Here is a 19,438-nt window from a genome sequence, read left to right as displayed (position 1 = left end):
TCAGTATCATTTTGCCTGCGTGGGTATAAGTCAACTGATTCCGAGGGTGGTAAGTTAGTGCAATTCCTAGAATCGACTTGATGGGATGTAAGGCCCAAACTAGCTCAAGTTAAGGAGCTTAATCAGCCCAATCAAGTATGCAATAAGGCCCAGGTTAGTCAAATAGGCCCATAATGGTCAAAGTCTACATCAAAGCCCACATTAAAATTCACATTTTTTCTTCATAATTTGGCATGGTAAAATAAATTTGTTACAACTTTAATTTTCAGATTATTTTTATATAATTTTAAGGTGGCGTTTGCAAATGTTTTTCCAAAGTGATTATCAGTTTTTTAGTGTTTGGAAAAAAACTTGGAGATAGAAATTTTGGAAGTCTGAAATGCAAAAATTATGTATTCAGATTAGAACCGACGAAAATAGAAAATTTTATTCCAATTTTTACCCCTAATCGTACCTCAAAGCCCAAGGATATAAATGTATCTTGAAGATGCTAGAGATAGATCACCTTAGATAGTTGAAGTAGGATGAGCTGGAAGAGCAGAGTGGATCACTGGCTCACGAGCTTGATGACCTTGAGATACCTGCGATCACAGAATACGTGAACTAGGCCGGGGGTTGATCCGGCGGAAACCCCTCCGACGCTCAAGTCAGACGTGCTGATCATAGAAATAGTCCAGAGAATACATGTTATAGTATTGTTCAGTTAATAGGACGTACCTTAAGGAATGAGTTCAAACCTTACTTCAAGGTGATTGGGCATATATCGGTGATAGTGGTCTTAAATATTGGGTTCGTAGCCCATTAGGTAAACAAATTATAGGCACATTGAGTTGGCCCAATCAGGCATATCATTAAGCCCCCTACTCTCGATTCGATGTGGGGGCCATGTCGAAATGGGTTCTCGATCGTGTCGAGAGTAAAATTTGTAGTACTGTCACAGGGGTTTCTTTGCTCAAGAAATTTTCGCCCGTGCGGCCTGATTTGCCCACCAAATCAGTCAGCCTTCCTCTCGATTCTCTTCGAACAAAACGCACAAACACAAGTCCTTTTTAAGCCAACGTAAACGAGAACAAGAGTATGCAGCGGAAAACAAACACACAAGCACGTTTACGGGCAATGCCCAACCTTTATATTAATTTCCCACAAAGAATACAAAGGAAACTAAGGTGCACATACAAAATCCTCACTCAGAATGCCCACAATTGCAATCTGAACTCTCTAATGCGAGACAACTCCCACGAGGAGCCAACTCGCTCTGCACTACGAACACGTTGCAAGGCAACTCCCACGAGGAGCCACCTCGTTCGGTAATAAGACTCGATGTGAGACAACTCCCACGAGGAGCCAACTCGCTCGGCATTACAAATTCGTTGCGAGACAACTCCCACTATGAGACAACTCGCTCGCTCCTACAACCCGCAGCGAGACAACTCCCACGAGGAGACAACTCGCTCGGTCAGCGAGATAACTCCCACGAGGAGATAGCTCGTTCGGTCCTATAACCCGTTGCGAGACAACTCCCACGAGGAGTCAACTCCCTCGGGTCTACGAACCCATAGCGAGATAACTCCTAAACGAGGAGACCACTCGCTCCGTCCTACAACCCGCTGCGAGGCAACTCTCACGAGGAGCCAACTCCATCGGTACTACAACCCGCAGCGAGGCAACTCCCACGAGGAGCCAACTCGCTCGGTACTACGAACCCGCAGCGAGACAACTCTCACGAGGAGCCAACTCGTTCAGTACCACAACCCGCAGCGAGACAACTCCCACGAGGAACCAACACGCTCGATACTACAAATCCGTTACAAGGCAACTCCCACGTGCAACCACCTCGCTCGATAATAAGACTCGCTGCGAGACAACTCTCACGAGGAGACAACTCGCTCAGAGCAACCTCAATCCGCACGCTCCTCAGTCGCGCGTCATCCAATGCTCCTACAACTTCGCTGCAAGACAACTCTCTCGAAGACACAACTCGCTCACAATTCACTACATAATCGCAAGCTCAAGTTAGCACGATTGCAACCCTAGAAACACTTGGAGATATTATGAGAATCTATAGAGCCTGGCCAGCTTGATTACTCAAATTTATCTATTTATTTTCGACGGGTCCTTCATTAAAACGTGGCCACGATCCAAACATACTTACGACCCACGAGGTCTAACAAGGGTCACGATCCCCATCAACAAATCTTGAGAGTCTGATCCACTCATCAAGTACATCACGCACAAGGCTATATGTAAACACATACAAGCAACGCGTCAAACCATTGACAACGTCAATAAATAACAACTCCCACGAGGAGATAACTCGATCCGCGCTACTACATCGTCGCGGGACAACACCGACGACTCAAGTAACTAATATCACGACAACTTGGTTGCGCTACGCGCCAACGCGCCTTCGCGCCCCTCCGACACATGCTCCAACACGTTTTCGCACACCATCAGCTCCATACGCCAACGAGCGACTACTACAATTTCTACTCTCGACACGATCTGGAATCCATTCCGACATGGCCCCCACATCGACTCGAGAGTGGGGGGCTTAATGATATGCCTAATTGGGCCAACCCAGTGGGCCTACAAATTATTTACCTACTAGGCCATGAGCCCAATATTGAAGACCACTATCACCGAGGCCCAAGTAAGGTTTGGGCCCAACAATCTCAACTAAGCTATAAATAAAGGTTTGAACTCATTCCTTAAGGTAAGTTCTATGATTCACAAGCAATCTAGAGTTTTATTCTCTCTACCATCTTCACAATCCGTAGGGGTTTCTGCCGGATCAACCCCGACTTAGTTCACGTGTGCTCATTTCGCAGGGACCTCAGGATCATCAAATTGCTAAGCTATTGATCCGCTTTGCTCTCCTAGCTCGTTTTCTACCCTACCCCAAGTGATCTAAATAATTAGCATCATCATATCTAAATTCAACATTCTAAATCTAAATCCTCCGAACCTTTGAGGACCCTGGAGCAATTCTATAGTTCTCTAGGGGGTTATGTGAAATAGAAGAAACTGTAGAGCCGAATGGGAAGTATGAAGAGTTTAAAAAGAAAGAAGAAAAATGGAAAATAAAAGAGGGGAAAAGGAATCGAAGACGAGAAAATCAAAAACCCCAAACGGCTCTCCACCTCCCGCTCGCCACTTCAATTTCCCCGCCGCCGCCGCCGCCGCCGCCGATATTTCCAGCAGTGATATACATGAACAGAAGATTTTTAGTCTAATCTCTTTCTTAATTAATTTATTTTTTGTTTAGTCGATCCATTGAAAGAGCTCGATATGGCTTATGGCGGCCCCGCCCTTGCTCCGACGGCGCCACCGAGTGGCTCTAAAACAGTTAGGCAGGTGAAGCTGGACAAAGAATGTGAATTGAGAGTTGAAGTCAGTCCTGATTCTCCGCTTCGCCTCCGCGTGCTCAACGGTACCGCCGAGATTTATGGAACCGAAATTCCGCCGGAGATTTGGTTGAATTTTCCTCCCCGGCTCAAATTTGCTGTATGCATACCTAGACTTTGTTCTTTTACTTGCAAGTGTTTGATATGTTTTAAGATTTATATATTTGGATTGTTTATGTTTGAACTATTTCTTTGGATTTGAGTTAAGAGACACTACTTTTTTTTTTTTTTTTTTTTTGTATTTCAATCAATAAATTGAAGGAAAATCTTGAAGGAATGTAATTACGAGAAACATTTTTCTATATGTGTTTGAATCAAATGTGAAGGAAATTCTCGAAGGAATGTAATTATGAGAGGCATTTGTTAGTTTATGCGTGTGAAGGGAAAGTAATTAAATTTCAGAAAAAATTACGAGGAATTTACTTCCATTAACCTAGATATGAGTGTAGTGTGTTGAAGGTTGAGATTTTGCTTTATATTTACTCGTAAAGGGCTAATTCATAGTTCTGATTGGGAGTTCGATTGGATGCATCAGGTTTTTACTTGGTATGGTGCAACAATTGAAATCGATGGTACAACAGAAACTGATTATACAGCAGACGAGGTATTCTTGTCGTTCTCTAACACGTAGAATGTGATGATCACACACACACACACACACACACACACACACACAGATGTCTTGCTTTACTGCTATTTTAGTAGCGATTTAGCTAATCTTCGGTATATTCACTAGACACCCATGATCAGCTATGTCAATGTACATGCTGTGCTCGATGCTAGAAGAAATCGCGCCAGAGCTTCACCGAGTGATTCTGATGATTCTCAGGTACTGTTATCTTATGACTAAACCTATTAACAAGGATAAATTTTACTGATCTAATTTTTACATCGTATATATTCTTCTGGGATAATTTAGTATTCTTTTGGTGTGTCTCTCCTGATATTTGCATATTCACTCAACAACTCACCGTAGTTGCGAAAACATATCTCTTGTGAAGAAGTTGACAGGGCGGATAGGAAGAAGAGTATCAATGTGATCTGTCCTCGTTTTCTTTTTCGTTTATTTTATTGAAAAAACATCTTACTTTTGATGTATAAGTAGAATTGACGGTTCCAGTCACTTTATTCAGGGACCAAGGGTTATTGTTGTGGGACCTACTGATTCTGGAAAGAGTACGTTGTCAAGGATGCTTCTTAGTTGGGCAGCTAAACAGGGATGGAAACCTACTTTTGTAGATTTAGACATTGGCCAAGGATCTATAACGATACCTGGATGCATATCCGCTACACCGATAGAACTGCCTATTGACCCCGTCGAAGGAATTCCTCTTGATATGCCTCTAGTTTACTTCCATGGCCATGTCACTCCTAGGTAACGGAATTGAGATCTCTGTTTTCCAGTTCTCGATTTCATTCTAATTGTTTTTTGTTTTCCGTGATAATCCATCTCTCCCCAAACACACCCAAACATAAGTGTTTACGCCGTTTCTGTTTGATCCTTAACAGTGCCAATGTAGAACTTTACAAGGTGTTGGTTAAGGAGCTATCTCAAACTCTGGAAAAGCAGTTTACAGGAAATGTTGAATCTAGAGCTGCGGGCATGGTCATTAATACAATGGGGTGGATCGAAGGTGTTGGTTATGAGGTATTTTTTTTCAATTTGGTATTATTTTTTTATCGCTGGATTTTCTCATTTACTCTCTTTCTTTATTCTTTCTGTGTTTTTTTTCTTTTCTCCTCCCGACAGCTGCTGCTGCATGCAATTGACACGTTGAATGCCACAGTTGTTCTTGTTTTGGGTCAGGTATCTATTTTGTTCCTTGCCATTGTTCTTGAACGAATTGCGATAAATATTTTTTTAGAAATATTAATCTTCTTGATTGATCGTGCAAGGAAAAACTCTGGAGCATGCTTAAAGATGTTCTGAAAAACAAAGCTAACGTAGATGTGGTGAAACTTCAGAAATCTGGTGGTGTTGTCTCTAGGAATGCCAAAGTCCGGCAGAAATCCAGGGCATTTAGAATACGTGTAAATGTGGCTTCTGTTCGTACTACTTACATTCGATGTCACGATCGAGTTTTATTTATTTATTTATTATTTACTTTTTTACTGCAGGAATATTTTTACGGACTAGCAAATGACCTTTCGCCACATTCTAACATCGTAAGTTTCAGTGATCTGTACATTTATCGAGTGGGTGGCGGACCCCAGGCCCCCCGCTCTGCTCTGCCAGTTGGTGCAGAACCGGCTGCAGATCCCACAAGATTGATTCCTGTTACTGTTAACCAAGATTTGTTGCATCTAGTTTTAGCCGTCTCGTTTGCTAAAGAACCTGATGAAATTATTTCCAGGTATAGCAACTTTTTCATTTAAATAATCTGTATTATTCGTCTGAGATTGGTTTCCTTTTAACACTTCTATTTAGTTATTCATTCTCACGTCGTATTTCTTTTCTTTCTCGAATTGCTAGTAATGTTGCTGGGTTCATCTGGATTACCGACATCAACTTTGAAAGGTTCGAAACTGAACTTTGTTCTTTAACGAAACAGTAAAATTGCAATTTTTGGTGCTAATAAACGCAATCTTGTTTGAATTCTCTTACATTGGCAGCAAGAAAATCACATACCTCGCTCCGTCTGCCGGAAATCTTCCGGGTAAGTATTTGATCATGGGTAGCCTCACATGGTATGAACCTTGAAGAAAGCGTGTCTCGGTTTTCAAGTTCTCTTGTACAATTATTACTTAAGACAAGTCGTAAAACTGTTTTTTTCAATAGTTTAGTGTGAAATTAAGGTATTTTTGCACATGTATGGTTTATGGATAATATTTCAGTTTTTAACTATGTTATTTCTATAATTATAATGACAATCGTCGACTTATATAAAATAACGGTGTGTAAGTCTTAATTACGTATATTTTGCACACGTAGATAAATGCGTATTCGACAATGTGTAAATATATCGTAATAAATTACCAAAAAAACACCCATCTACCATTGCCATCAAAGGTTACAAACAAATTACAAACACATGCATCATAAGCAATGCATAAAACCAGAGTATTATTATTCAAACAGCAACGAGAAAACACGCGGCGAATTCTGATCTTCGACACATGATTTTGCAATCTTTTGCTAATCTTGCACTGTGTATATCGCAAAATTAATCCGAAAAAATAAAATAAATGATGCAGATTTAAATCCAACGTAACCGTAAACCTCAAAAAAAAAATCGAAATTAAATTTTTCCGAAGAAAAATCAAGAAATATATAACAACCCTCAAATTTAGTCCCACCATCCATAAACAACCTGTGTGTACCTGTCTTTAAGCCATCTAAAACTCTTCCTAAAAGAACCTTTGACTTTTCCTTCAACAGAGTAGACTTTATAGCTAGCAACCCTCTTCTTCCTCTGCACCTCTGGATCATTTAAACTCCATGATTTTGAAGTCGACCCACCGGTGCTCTTCCCTTTCTTCAGTTTCCGCGGCGGCGGCACCACCGGCGGAGATGGTGGTGGTGGTGGTGCTGCGTATGAGTATGAGGTGGAAGAACTATTTGACCTTGTAGCAGTCCCATAGTAAGGCTCTATTTGCATATTTCTCTCATTGCGAGAGTTTGATTTGTAATCTGACATTTTTTTTTTGTTTTGATTCTTCAATTATGAAAATGTTTTGTCTGTGTTTGTAATGTATGATTAAGTTCTTGAGAAAACCCAAGGTTGGACTAGTCAAGCAGCACGACTTCCTATTTTTCTATATTAGTAATTTGAGAATTTATATTTATTAATTTATATTGGAAATTTGAATCAAATTCCAAATTTATAATCTGAATTTAATTATTTTTTGGAACATAATACGTGCCCATAATCATAACTAGGGTTGACTTTGACAATGCACTACTATAATCATGAGAATCAGTCTCTATATATTAAAAATATAATTTGACTTTGGAAAAAATATTTAAAATCATTAGATGGATTCTTTTTAAAATAAACGAGCTTAAAATAGTCAATTTCAAATTAATTTTGGAATATAATTATGAATTTATGTTAGTTTAAGAAACTATTTCTTGATTAATATACAAATATCTTGGATTGAGGAGGTATAAAAAGGTACAAATTAAGCATAGTAAAATAGTTAAAATATGAAACCATTGTTGTGAAGCAATCAAGATTCCGTTTGGGAATCTCGAATCATTATTTGACACCATAATTCATGGCATCAATATTACATCATGAAATATCGAAAAAACCCTGATGTTCGTTTTTTTTGTAATTTAGTCCAAGAACGAAAAATCCTGTCTTTTGGAGAAATTTTGATAATTACAGATAGATGGAGGTGTTTTTTGTAGTTTAATCTAGGTTCAGGTTTTTTTTCATAAATTACCCTATAAACAATTTGGTTTGTATTGTTTGCTGGCAAAGGATTAACATCTTCAGCTTGGACAATAAATTTACAAACATATAACTTTATTAAGTTCACACGTTTTTATTTAAATAATAAAAATTTAATTTGATAATATCTTAAACCCTTGGTACAACTGAAGGGTTGTATTTGCTATTTTGCCTGCACCACAAACAAATCAAGAATAGAAATGTAAAACTAAATAACAATAAATTCCAACAAACCATCAATATCAAAACAATAATAATATTAAAGCTAGTAAAAATACCCTCTATGTAGTCCAAATAAAAATCGAAATCTGCAGTTTTTTTCGACAGATACAACAAAAAAACGAACAAACCAAAAACTTGTAGTTTCTTCAGTGCAATCATATATTGGAAGATGAAAGCCCTCTCTGCAAATAACGGCACTCCCATCTCCCAAATTACCAAGTCAATTACACGTTAAACTAACCTAGATAAATAACGCAAATAACTTACTCAAAAAACAAAGAAACATTAACCTCGGTGAAATCAGCCCACATCAGAGTAGATCGGCAACATTAGCTGGAAGCTCCTCAACCACAACATTGTAAAACTTCTGTATGTCGAAAAGCATGCGCTCGTCATCTTTAGTGACAAAGTTTATAGCAACACCCTTTCTCCCAAACCTTCCACTCCGACCAATACGATGCAAGTAGTTCTCAGGCTGAGTTGGCAGATCGTAATTGATCACAAGAGAGACTTGCTGCACATCTATTCCACGTGCCAACAGATCAGTTGTGATCAAAACCCTCGAAGAACCGGACCTGAATTCACGCATGATTATATCCCTCGTGTTTTGGTCCATGTCACCATGGGTGGCAGATACAGTGTGGTCACGGCCCCTCATTTTATCGGTCAACCAGTCAACCTTGCGCCTCGTGTTGACAAAGATGACGCTCTGAGTGATGGCGAGTGTTTCGTAGAGATCGCATAGGGTTTCGAGTTTCCAGTCTTCTTTGTCTACGTTAACGTAGAACTGCTTGATACCCTCGAGGGTTAACTCGTCACGCTTCACGAGAATACGAACGGGCTTAGCCATGAACTTCCTGGTGATTTCAAGAGCCTCTGGTGGCATAGTGGCGGAGAACACTCCGACTTGAATCTTGGGTGGCAGCAGCTGGAAGATATCGTATATCTGAAAGAACAAACGGCACATAGTTTAAATCAATTTACAATAAGTGAAATTGATTAAAGCAACAAAAAAAGCAGAGCGCAAAAGCTAAGAGGAAGAACCTGATCCTTGAAACCTCTGGAGAGCATTTCATCAGCTTCATCCAGCACAAACATCTTGATGTAATCAGAGCGGAGTGATTGCCTTCTTAACATGTCAAACACACGTCCAGGTGTACCAACCACGACGTGGACCCCACTTGAAAGAATCCTCTGATCTTCACGAACACTGGTACCTCCAACGCAGGCGTGAACCTTAACACCAAGATAATCACCTAGTGCCCTCATAACTTTCTCAATCTGCTGTGCAAGCTCGCGAGTTGGTGCCAGAACAAGGGCCTGGCATTCAACTAGAGTATAGTCGAGCTGCTGCAAAACTCCAGAGCAAAAGGTTGCAGTTTTTCCAGTACCAGATTGAGCTTGTTGGATCACGTCCAGTCCCTTGCAGAAGGGAACAATCCCTCTTTGCTGGATTGCAGAGGGCTTCTCAAAACCTTTAAAACAACAAAAAAACAAGTTCTTTCACTCTCTCGCAAGAACCACAAAAAGATTGGTACTAAAATAACTTATTGTGATAGTCAACAACAGAAGATGTGATTAACTAGAAGGCATTATGTTGTGTCCATGCCGACATCTTATTTTTCACATGACTATATGACCGAAGTGCATCAGATGGGATGAAAACGAGAAGGCATATAACAACGGAGATGAATGCAGGAAAACATCAAGAATTCATGATGATTTAATACAAAAAATGCAATATAAAAGATTGGGTATATACCATATGCATAGATGCCCCTAAGAAGATTTTCCTGCAAGCCCATGGCATCAAAACTGTCATACACCTCGTCATAGCTAGTGAAAAATTCCTCGCCTTCAGCACCAAGTCTGTAACAATATGTTCAAGTCACTTAGAAAAATACTAAAGTACGGTAATAAAGTAATAACAAACAAAAATTCATAAAGAACTCAGATTGCAGAACATTACAAGCAAAAGGGAGAACTTACATCTCATCCATCTTTGCATCAAACTGGCGAGCATCGAAATTGGAACCCTCGGGTACTTTGTCAGCCATGACTGTGGAAATAGAAAACAAAGATAAACAAACGAAACAAGATGCCCACAGTTAAAACAGTAGGATTCACGCAAATCTTCACATAGTTGTTCTGTATTCATCAATATATCATTGAACTTCAGAAAGCCACGAAACACACATAAACCCGTAAATCACCAATTTTTAGCTGATTTATTCACTAAGTCACAAGTGAAGTTCAACAACAACCATGGAAACAGCAAAATCTGGAAGTTCTAAAGCAAACAAACAACAAAATCAACATGAAAAAAAGGTACTTCCCAAAACTACGTCGCATAACAAAAAACACAGAAAATTAAACTAATTTTATAGTCCAAAAAATATAAGTTTAGCAACAACATAAAATAAACAGATCCTCTAAATAAAACCACCAATCAAAATCATGTCTACAAAAACAAATATATAAAACTAATTCCTACACACATATAGATTTAAAAAAAAAAATTAAAGCTATAGGTCCGAAGTTCTGATAAAGTTACCTGAAAAAACTCAACTCGAACGAAGATCTGAGGAAGAAAAAGTACGTAAGAGAGCGGTTTAGCTTTGATTTAGCGGCGGTGTTTATCTGAAACTCCTCGGATCTACGCCGCGGAGTTCAGATGAGAGAGAGAGAGAGAGAGAGAGAGAGAGAAAAGGCAACAATAATAAGAGATTGAGAAATTCCCTGTGTTTTTAGGGGTTTGGGATTCTCTATCTCCTTTCCTTCATTTACGATTTTACCCTTCTCCAAACGGCGTCGTCTCTGGATATTTTGGTAGTTTGGGCCGTTGTGTAAATAAAGTAAAATAAAGATTCGGTGGGCTATAAAGGCCCATAACTGAAGCTGAAACATTGTCCAAGGACCAACACACAATAAAATAAAGTTGAATAATCGAGTTTAATTATGTAAAAATTAATAATTATTTATTAAGGTTATTTAATAAAATATATAGTATAATTAACGATGGTTATTTTTTGACCACTTTTTGTAACCAACAATGTACTATTGTTATATTCTGCTGGTTTTTTTTTTTTTTAATTAGCCCCTTTAATAAAGAGTACTTCAAAAATCGAAAATATGTATGAGTGTTCTAAAATATTGATATACTACTAACCAATGTTTACTCAATTGGTCGATCGGACCGGTTTGATCGTGAACATGAAGGTAGTTTGATCTGACCTCTACATCGAAATAAATTAAAAATCGAGTCAAATGATCGAAACTCATAAATCGACGAAGTAGACAAGGAATACAGGTTTTAGTTAAGACAATTTAAACCACCGCAAAATTTGTTGTTTGTGGTTGAATCTGAGCAGACCTTCATTGAGTTAGTTGTAGGTGGCTAAATCCGATCAAGAGCGGTCATGAAAAGAGTAAATGAAAAAAAAATTAAAAGTATAAAGAAAATAGTATTTTAAAAACTTTAAAATTAATTAAATCATAATATTTTATAAAGAAAACCAGAAACCCGATTGAACCGGTTCAGTCCCACCCAACCGTAACCGAGATGGTGGTCCGATTTCATGGTCGATTATGATTTCCAACACGCATAGTAATTTAATTAATTAAAATTCTAAAAAAGAAAAAAAAAATGGTAAATAATTATGTTACACGTCGAAAACCGCGTTTATTATTTTTGGTTAAGAAAACAAATTCAGTTTCGAAATTATTAGTTAGTCCCTAATAAAGAAAAAAAGAAGAAGAAAAGAAATTAGCTTTATTTTGTCACTATTTTTCACCTATAAAATCGACGTCTGCATATTCGTGTCTGTCACCTTCTTCTCAATATCACTCTCTCTCTCTCTCTCTACTTTCTCTCTCTAACTAGCGGCATCAGAAACCCTTTCTTCAGAGGTGGGTTTCCTCACATCCTTATAATCTTTGTTTTTGGTGTGTGTTCTGTTGTTTCATATTTGTAGGCGTTGCGTAATTTTCTGCGGTTTTTTTAGGGGGGAATTTCACGTAGGTGTTTGTGTTATCTGGTGTGTGTGTGTGTGTGATGATTTGGATTCCTTCCTTTCAATTTTTGTAGTAGATGAGATAATTAAGTAGTGATCTTAAGTTCTGCTATTGTGAATTTGTGATCTGCGTTTGTTCATTTCCCAAATTTTATAGAATTTTCGACCGTGTGCATAATTACGAACCCTAATTTCTGGTTTTCACTGATTCGTTTTCTGCGACGTGCTTCTGTATTTTTTAGCTTGTTTTGGCGCCATTAAGAAACTGTTATAGATTTTACTAACCCTAATTTTTAGCTTCTATTAAGGGTTGACTGTAACAGAGGGTCTAATTTGAATTTAATGAATCAATTTACTCTTGATAGTATTGCATATATATTAATTTTACATTCATTCATAAGATTATTATGCTGTAGGTCTTAACAATGGGTCAAGCACTCTGCTGTGTTCAAGTTGACCAGTCAACCGTTGCTATGAAGGAACATTTTGGTAAATTTGATTCTGTTCTTGATCCTGGCTGTCACTGCTTGCCATGGTGTTTCGGTTACCAGATGGCCGGTACCCTTTCACTTCGTGTGCAGCAGCTAGATGTTCGTTGTGAAACAAAAACTAAGGTTGCTTCCCAAATTCTATCTGCTACAATTTTCCGATATTTTTACTATCAGTTCTTTATAAATGATCATTTGGCTAACTTATACCCTGTTTTCAGGACAATGTTTTCGTTACTGTGGTGGCTTCCATCCAATACCGAGCTGTGGCACAAAATGCGTCTGATGCATTTTATAAGCTCACTAACACAAAGGCACAGATCCAGTCGTATGTTTTTGATGGTATGATTTTATTCCACATTGAAAAAGATGTAACGCAGATTTTCTTTCGTGTTTTTTCTTTTCGTATCATACTTGCTAACAAAACTGTGGGATGTGCATCATGATTTTGATATTGATTATTGTTTTTTTCCCTCTTGCTCTGTGAGTCACTTGGTTCGAGCACGTATTCGACTATGGGCCTAAGTAGTTTTGGATGCTTGATTATTAAATATTACCTTTTTTTGGATATTAATGCAATAAATCAGCCGTTTATCCGACATAAGTATGACTTTTTGCCCCTTTTCATTTTCTTTTATAGTCATCAGAGCCAGTGTGCCGAGATTGTTATTGGATTCTGTCTTTGAACAAAAGAATGAAATAGCCAAAGCTGTGGAGGAAGAACTCGAAAAGGTACTTATTACTCAAAAATCATGTTACCATAAGGATTCAATATCTAATCCGTTCGAAGGTTTTTTTATTAAATTTATTGATTTGCCTTTGCTGCATGTGTAGGCCATGTCTGCTTACGGGTTCGAAATCGTCCAGACCCTAATTGTTGACATTGAACCAGACGTTCATGTCAAACGAGCCATGAACGAAATCAACGCAGGCAAGTAATTTCTTAAAACTCGTTACATCTTATACAAATGTTCTTTCGTTTTTTTTTTTCAAACTCCCACTAAACGGTTCATTTTATATATAACAGCTGCTAGGATGAGGGTAGCTACAAACGAGAAGGCCGAAGCAGAGAAGATTCTCCAAATCAAGAAAGCCGAGGGCGAAGCAGAGTCAAAGTACCTGTCTGGACTTGGTATTGCTCGACAGAGGCAAGCGATTGTGGATGGGCTTCGAGACAGTGTGCTGGCATTCTCGGAGAATGTACCCGGTACAAGTGCAAAGGATGTAATGGACATGGTTCTCGTGACTCAGTACTTTGACACAATGAAGGAAATCGGAGCTTCATCAAAGACTAGTGCCGTTTTTATCCCACATGGACCTGGTGCTGTTAAAGACATCACCTCGCAGATTCGCGAGGGTCTTCTTCAAGGTCAGAGTGTTGTTGATCAGTAGTCAGAGACTTTTAGGAGAAATTTGCTTTCGGACTTTATTTTCGAGATGGCTTTTGTGTAACTAGTTTACTTTTAAGGGTTGGAGTTATTTTTGTTTATAATTAGGCTAGTGAGATTGTGTGATTGGATTGTCTGCATATGTTGATGAAGCTAGGTTTTCTTTTGTTCTCCTCTTTTACTTCTCTTCGTTCAATTTCCGTCTTTCTTTCTATATATTTCGATACGGTTATGCGAAAATTCGTGTCATAACAGAATTATATACCTAAATTACAGTCGGGGTAATTTGCGCCCTAAGGTAATGTTAAATTACGACAAAATCCTTTATGTTGGGTAATTAACAACCACCTCTCAATCGTAATTTGACCTTACCTTGAGGGTGGCCGTAATTTACACTAACAGTTATTATCTATTTTTTGAATATAATTTATTTACACAACAGGCCAATATATAATACGAACACAAGAACCATATAGTGTCACACTCCTGTAGTATCATCTCCCAGGATAAATAAATCAAACCCAAGGATGCATAAAAAGACTCTCTTCACATACATAAAACAATTAAAAATCCAACAAAAAGAGAAGTTCAACAAACATCAAAATCTGCAGATATTTTTCAGATAATTATACAAATACAAACAAAACGACAAGCCGAAAAAAAGGAGAAAATAAAACCCATCAGAGTAGATCAGCAACATTAGCCGGAAGCTCCTCAACCACAACATTATAAAACTTCTGTATATCGAAAAGCATGCGCTCGTCATCTTTAGTGACAAAGTTTATAGCAACACCCTTTCTCCCGAACCTTCCACTTCGACCAATACGATGCAAGTAGTTTTCAGGCTGAGTTGGCAGATCGTAATTGATCACAAGCGAGACTTGCTGCACATCTATTCCACGTGCCAAAAGATCAGTGGTGATTAAAACCCTCGAAGAACCTGATCGAAATTCCCTCATAATAATATCCCTCGTGTTCTGGTCCATGTCACCGTGAGTGGCCGACACTGTGTGATCACGGCTTCGCATTTTATCGGTCAACCAGTCAACTTTGCGCCTCGTGTTGATAAAGATGACACTCTGTGTGATGGCGAGTGTTTCATAGAGGTCGCATAGGGTTTCAAGTTTCCAGTCCTCTTTGTCTACGTTAACGTAAAACTGCTTGATACCCTCGAGGGTTAACTCGTCACGCTTCACGAGAATACGAACGGGCTTAGCCATGAACTTCCTCGTGATTTCGAGGGCCTCTGGCGGCATAGTGGCGGAGAACACTCCCACTTGAATCTTGGGTGGCAGCAGCTGGAAGATATCGTATATCTGAAAGAGTAACGGCATACAGTTGAAATCACTTTACGATAAGTGAAAGTGAAAGCACGAAAAAAGTAAAGTACAAAAGCTAAGAGGAAAACCTGATCCTTGAACCCTCTGGAGAGCATCTCATCAGCTTCGTCGAGCACAAACATTTTGATGTAATCAGCGCGGAGCGATTGCCTTCTCAACATGTCAAACACACGTCCAGGTGTACCAACCACGACGTGGACCCCACTTGAAAGAATACGCTGATCTTCACGAACAACGGTACCACCTACACAAGCGTGAACCTTAACACCAAGGTAATCACCTAGGGCCCGCATAACCTTCTCAATCTGTTGTGCCAGCTCACGGGTTGGTGCAAGAACCAGAGCCTGGCATTCAACTAGGCTATAGTCGAGCTGCTGCAAAACTCCAGAGCAAAAGGTAGCAGTTTTTCCGGTACCAGATTGAGCCTGTTGAATCACATCCAGCCCTTTACAGAATGGGACAATCCCTCTTTGCTGAATTGCCGACGGTTTCTCAAAACCTTAAAAAACGAAGCAAATATGTTTAACTTTATAAGCATGCTAACAATCTTGACTCTTGTACTGTCTATAAAGAAAATTGGTTGCGTATGTACCATAGGCGTAAATGCCTCTAAGGAGATTTTCCTGCAAGCCCATGGCGTCGAAACTGTCGTACACTTCGTCGTAGCTTGTGAAAAATTCATCACCTTCAGCCCCAAGTCTGTAGCAATCGACTTAGGTCAATGACAATAGTACGGAAATGAAGTAGTAGTAGCAGAAAGGAGAACTTACATCTCGTTCATTTTCGCATCGAACTGGCGGGCGTCGAATTGAGAACCTTCAGGTGCTGCTGCAGCCATGACTGAAGAAATAGAAAACAAACAATGATAACAATATAAGGTATTGGAATCTCGAAATTGAAACGAGAAACGCTGCAATGTAATACAGATTAGCACATGTCAATACTCCTTAACGTCACGAACGTCCATAACATCAGCAACGTAATAGGAACTATAGTCGACCCTAGACTCAAAATATCTAATGTTGTCAAGAAAATCATTAAGCAAAAAAGCGAATTCGTTAGCGAACGAAAGACCCATCATCCACAACAGATTGAAACAGAATAAATATATAAATATACAGACGAGTAGTCGAGAACACTCGGAAACCAGACAACAAACCACCAGAACACTCGACACAAGTACACTTGAAAACATATATTCCGATACACCGGACACCGTAAAAGCCAAAGTAGTTTATTGAGCTTCAGATGCTGTCAATTTCAAAAGCTATTTGTGTGCGCACATACATCTATAGCTTTAAAGAACGAATTTTTAGCACAGTTTTTTTTAACATCAACTCCATCAACAACAAAAAATTGAAAGTTCTACAACGAAAGCACAACAAAACAAGCTGAATTAACAACATAAAATAAACGAATTTTCTTCATAAAACACCTGAACTAACAAAATACACGAAAAAAGCAAAATCACTCGTCTCTGTTCAAGGAACAAAGTAAAATCGTAATTACTTCACCTAAACCCTACAAATATATGATGCTGCATACGTAAAAACACGTACACAAAAAAAAAAAAAAAAAAATTACAGCTCAAAAACGCAGTTCCGATTAAGTTACCTGATAAAAAACTGGATTAGTACTGATCGGAGGATGAAAAAACTTAGTGAGAGAAAGCGAGATTTAATCTGCGATGATTTCCCGAAACTCCTCGGATCTACGCCGCGGAGTTCAGGAGAAATAATGTAAAAACTGTAATGAAAAAAACTACGCTGCTGTGTTTTTAGGGATTTTGAGTTGAGCCCACGACATCTTTTGTCTCCTTCCTAGTCATTTACTCTTTTACCCCTGCCTCTTCAATCGCCTAAACGACGTCGTTAAAATAGGTCTATTTGGGCCTAGAGTTTATTAATAGCCGCAATTTGGACCAAATTATAAATAAATAAATAAATATTATTGGGCTTGTTAGATCAATGAATGAGCCCATAATAATTGGGCTTATTTAAAAATTATCAACTTTGTGAAAACCTAAATTAATTATTTTCAAGCCCAACGACTATATAATGTTTTTTTTTTTTTTTTCAAAATTCGAATCATATTACAAACTGGGAAAAAAAGGGAGGGCACGATTCGAACCCTACAGTTCTACTAACTGAGGTTTGATTTCACCGAGTAGATAGTGTTTTAACATTTTAACGTTGATTGTCAAAGTCGGAAATTAAATCGAATTGCTAGATACTCGATTAGATCGAACGATCAAAAAAATTGTTTGAACTCGGCTAATCAATTTAACGAACAAATCTTGAATGAAGTTCAATGAGATTTTAATCCTCTCGATTTTTGTTGCATTCAATTAAAATTCGTGATCAAACTTACCTCAATCATCATTCTTGATCCTCCTCACATATTAACTAATATTTATTTACAAAATTGAAGATTTAATATAAAAATAAATTAATAATAATAAAAAAACTACAACTAGAAGGGAAAGTGGCGGGGTTCCCAATGCCACGTCAACAACTGATAAACTTCCATAAAAGGAAAGATTTTAATAATCCAACGCCAGGTCATCATGGGATCAGCAAATTGAACCTAAATTTGAAAGTACAATTATATGAGCTAATTAATATAATTAAATTAATCATGAGGATTAATTGGCTAATGAACCCCATGTTAGCTAGCCGCCTAGAAACAACTACTGTTCATCATGCAAACCACACTGTTCAATTATTCTATTGTATAAGATTCTTTTGATTTATGACATCAATTAATTAAAAAAAAGAATATAATTGTTTTCTTTAAGTACTCTCTCACTTAACTTTGAAACCATGGCTTAACTTAGTCAAATAAATAGAATAGAATTTTTGACATTTTCAAGATTTAATAAAGTTTGATTTTTTTTTTTTAATTCACCTTGAGGCGGTTTTGTAGACGCTAAACTCAGTGAACTATATATATCGGATAATCATGCACGATTGATGTACACATAACACACTAATATGTATGTGTGTTTAATGAATAGTTATTTGTATAGATCTATGACGCTGATCATCTGATATTTTTCATCAGGTGCAACATCTCATAGACCCTTTGACGCGTCCTTTGTGACAGTGCAGAAAAAGAGGCGCCGCTCCCGAAAACTGTAATACTACCGAAAGGCATAATTAATTATAATTTTGCCGCGGGTTTCCTAATACCGCGGTAAGGCCTTATTAACTTTTTTTTTTTTAACATTGAAAGAAAAAAGTAAACTTTAATTAAGATATATGCTAATTAATCAAGAGTGATTGACTTAATCTCATAGAATCATAATTATGTGCATGTTATGGTTAGTAAAAAAATTAAAAAAAAGGATAAAGTAGAATTGCTTTGAAGAAAGCAACCATGTTGGAGCATGACATCAATTTGCAAAATGATAATATATTAATATTAATAATTAATAATTAATTAAAGAGAATAATTAATATTGAGAATGTGAATGTATATGAAATGAGAATGTGAGTAACCCGCAAAGTACGCCTTTGTACCCATTAATTCGAACATGTATTTGTCGATTGATTCTTCTTTGCATATATTACTTTATTCGATTTTGTTTTATACTCTTACTAAATAATAATTAAAATAATAAATAATTAATTAAAAAAATAATAATATGGGGTGCTTTGGGCGCCGTATAAGATGTACGCGTGGGTTTACACCACTAATCGTCTGTTCACATTCCATTGGATCAACTACAGTAGCTTTATCTTTATTTTTTTCCCTTTATTATCTTTCTATAAAGATTTCATTTTTATATTTTAGTCCCCATACCCCTGGAATCTGTATTACTATACATTGATACTTACTTGCCTTCTCATTGTAATGATCTAGATTGGCTGAATCACGAATTGAAGAAGTGGAATGAGTCTGAGAAATCTTAGTACGTAAGAACAAGTCCACGTGGTTCCTGCAGAGATCTGCAAAAATTAAAATCAGTGTCGATATAGATCGATTTTCTAGCACTCCAACAATATCATGTCAGTCGCAATTTTAAAGAAATAGGTTTACTTAATTAGAGAAAGTATAATAGGAATAATGTGTATACTATTATTAATTAGAATACCGAGGAGATCAGCGTCTTTTTTCTTGTGTACTTCCAAGACTGTATTTATACATGTCGTAAGAACTAAGAATAATTGGATGGTGGGTCCCC

General features: G+C 37.8%; 5 protein-coding genes across 6 annotated transcripts; 2 read left to right on the top strand and 3 right to left on the bottom strand.

Moving 5' to 3' along the window:
• Positions 1-3,057: 3,057 nt before the first annotated feature.
• CLPS3 (CLP-similar protein 3) lies at positions 3,058-6,293 on the top strand. 2 transcript variants are annotated; one of them, XM_012991821.2, is made up of 10 exons: positions 3,058-3,504; positions 3,940-4,008; positions 4,141-4,233; positions 4,538-4,779; positions 4,914-5,052; positions 5,155-5,211; positions 5,301-5,435; positions 5,523-5,758; positions 5,878-5,922; positions 6,018-6,293. In XM_012991821.2, the coding sequence occupies exons 1-10, from the start codon at positions 3,289-3,291 to the stop codon at positions 6,103-6,105; spliced, it is 1,320 nt and encodes a 439-aa protein (XP_012847275.1). In that variant the 5' UTR covers positions 3,058-3,288; the 3' UTR covers positions 6,106-6,293. The 2 variants fall into 2 exon arrangements, with proteins under 2 accessions (XP_012847275.1, XP_088674319.1); XM_088818193.1 differs by having other exon boundaries at positions 3,083-3,504; positions 5,301-5,441.
• A 269-nt stretch (positions 6,294-6,562) lies between these two features.
• Positions 6,563-7,172, bottom strand: LOC105967222 (uncharacterized). Its single transcript, XM_012991820.2, has one exon. It carries the CDS (start codon positions 7,040-7,042, stop codon positions 6,692-6,694), a length of 351 nt encoding a protein of 116 aa, XP_012847274.2. The 5' UTR covers positions 7,043-7,172; the 3' UTR covers positions 6,563-6,691.
• An 869-nt stretch (positions 7,173-8,041) lies between these two features.
• LOC105967087 (eukaryotic initiation factor 4A-2) lies at positions 8,042-10,846 on the bottom strand. Its single transcript, XM_012991647.2, has 5 exons — positions 10,578-10,846; positions 10,013-10,082; positions 9,786-9,892; positions 9,068-9,498; positions 8,042-8,969 (listed from the first exon to the last, which is right to left on the bottom strand). Exons 2-5 carry the CDS (start codon positions 10,078-10,080, stop codon positions 8,334-8,336), a joined length of 1,242 nt encoding a protein of 413 aa, XP_012847101.1. The 5' UTR covers positions 10,081-10,082; positions 10,578-10,846; the 3' UTR covers positions 8,042-8,333.
• Positions 10,847-11,753: 907 nt separating this feature from the next.
• Positions 11,754-14,093, top strand: LOC105967086 (hypersensitive-induced response protein 1). The gene is made up of 6 exons (XM_012991646.2): positions 11,754-11,932; positions 12,453-12,650; positions 12,746-12,866; positions 13,165-13,256; positions 13,359-13,455; positions 13,552-14,093. The coding sequence occupies exons 2-6, from the start codon at positions 12,462-12,464 to the stop codon at positions 13,914-13,916; spliced, it is 864 nt and encodes a 287-aa protein (XP_012847100.1). The 5' UTR covers positions 11,754-11,932; positions 12,453-12,461; the 3' UTR covers positions 13,917-14,093.
• Positions 14,094-14,440: 347 nt separating this feature from the next.
• Positions 14,441-17,096, bottom strand: LOC105967085 (eukaryotic initiation factor 4A-2). Its single transcript, XM_012991645.2, has 5 exons — positions 16,867-17,096; positions 16,023-16,092; positions 15,845-15,951; positions 15,321-15,751; positions 14,441-15,228 (listed from the first exon to the last, which is right to left on the bottom strand). The coding sequence occupies exons 2-5, from the start codon at positions 16,088-16,090 to the stop codon at positions 14,593-14,595; spliced, it is 1,242 nt and encodes a 413-aa protein (XP_012847099.1). The 5' UTR covers positions 16,091-16,092; positions 16,867-17,096; the 3' UTR covers positions 14,441-14,592.
• Between the last annotated feature and the right edge of the window lie 2,342 nt (positions 17,097-19,438).

Source organism: Erythranthe guttata, chromosome 5 (genome assembly GCF_056151865.1).
Source record: "Erythranthe guttata isolate IM_541 chromosome 5, IM_541, whole genome shotgun sequence".
Classification (NCBI taxonomy): Eukaryota; Viridiplantae; Streptophyta; class Magnoliopsida; order Lamiales; family Phrymaceae; genus Erythranthe; species Erythranthe guttata.
Note: the sequence above shows the minus strand (reverse complement) of the source record. Positions and strands in the feature narration are given on the sequence as shown.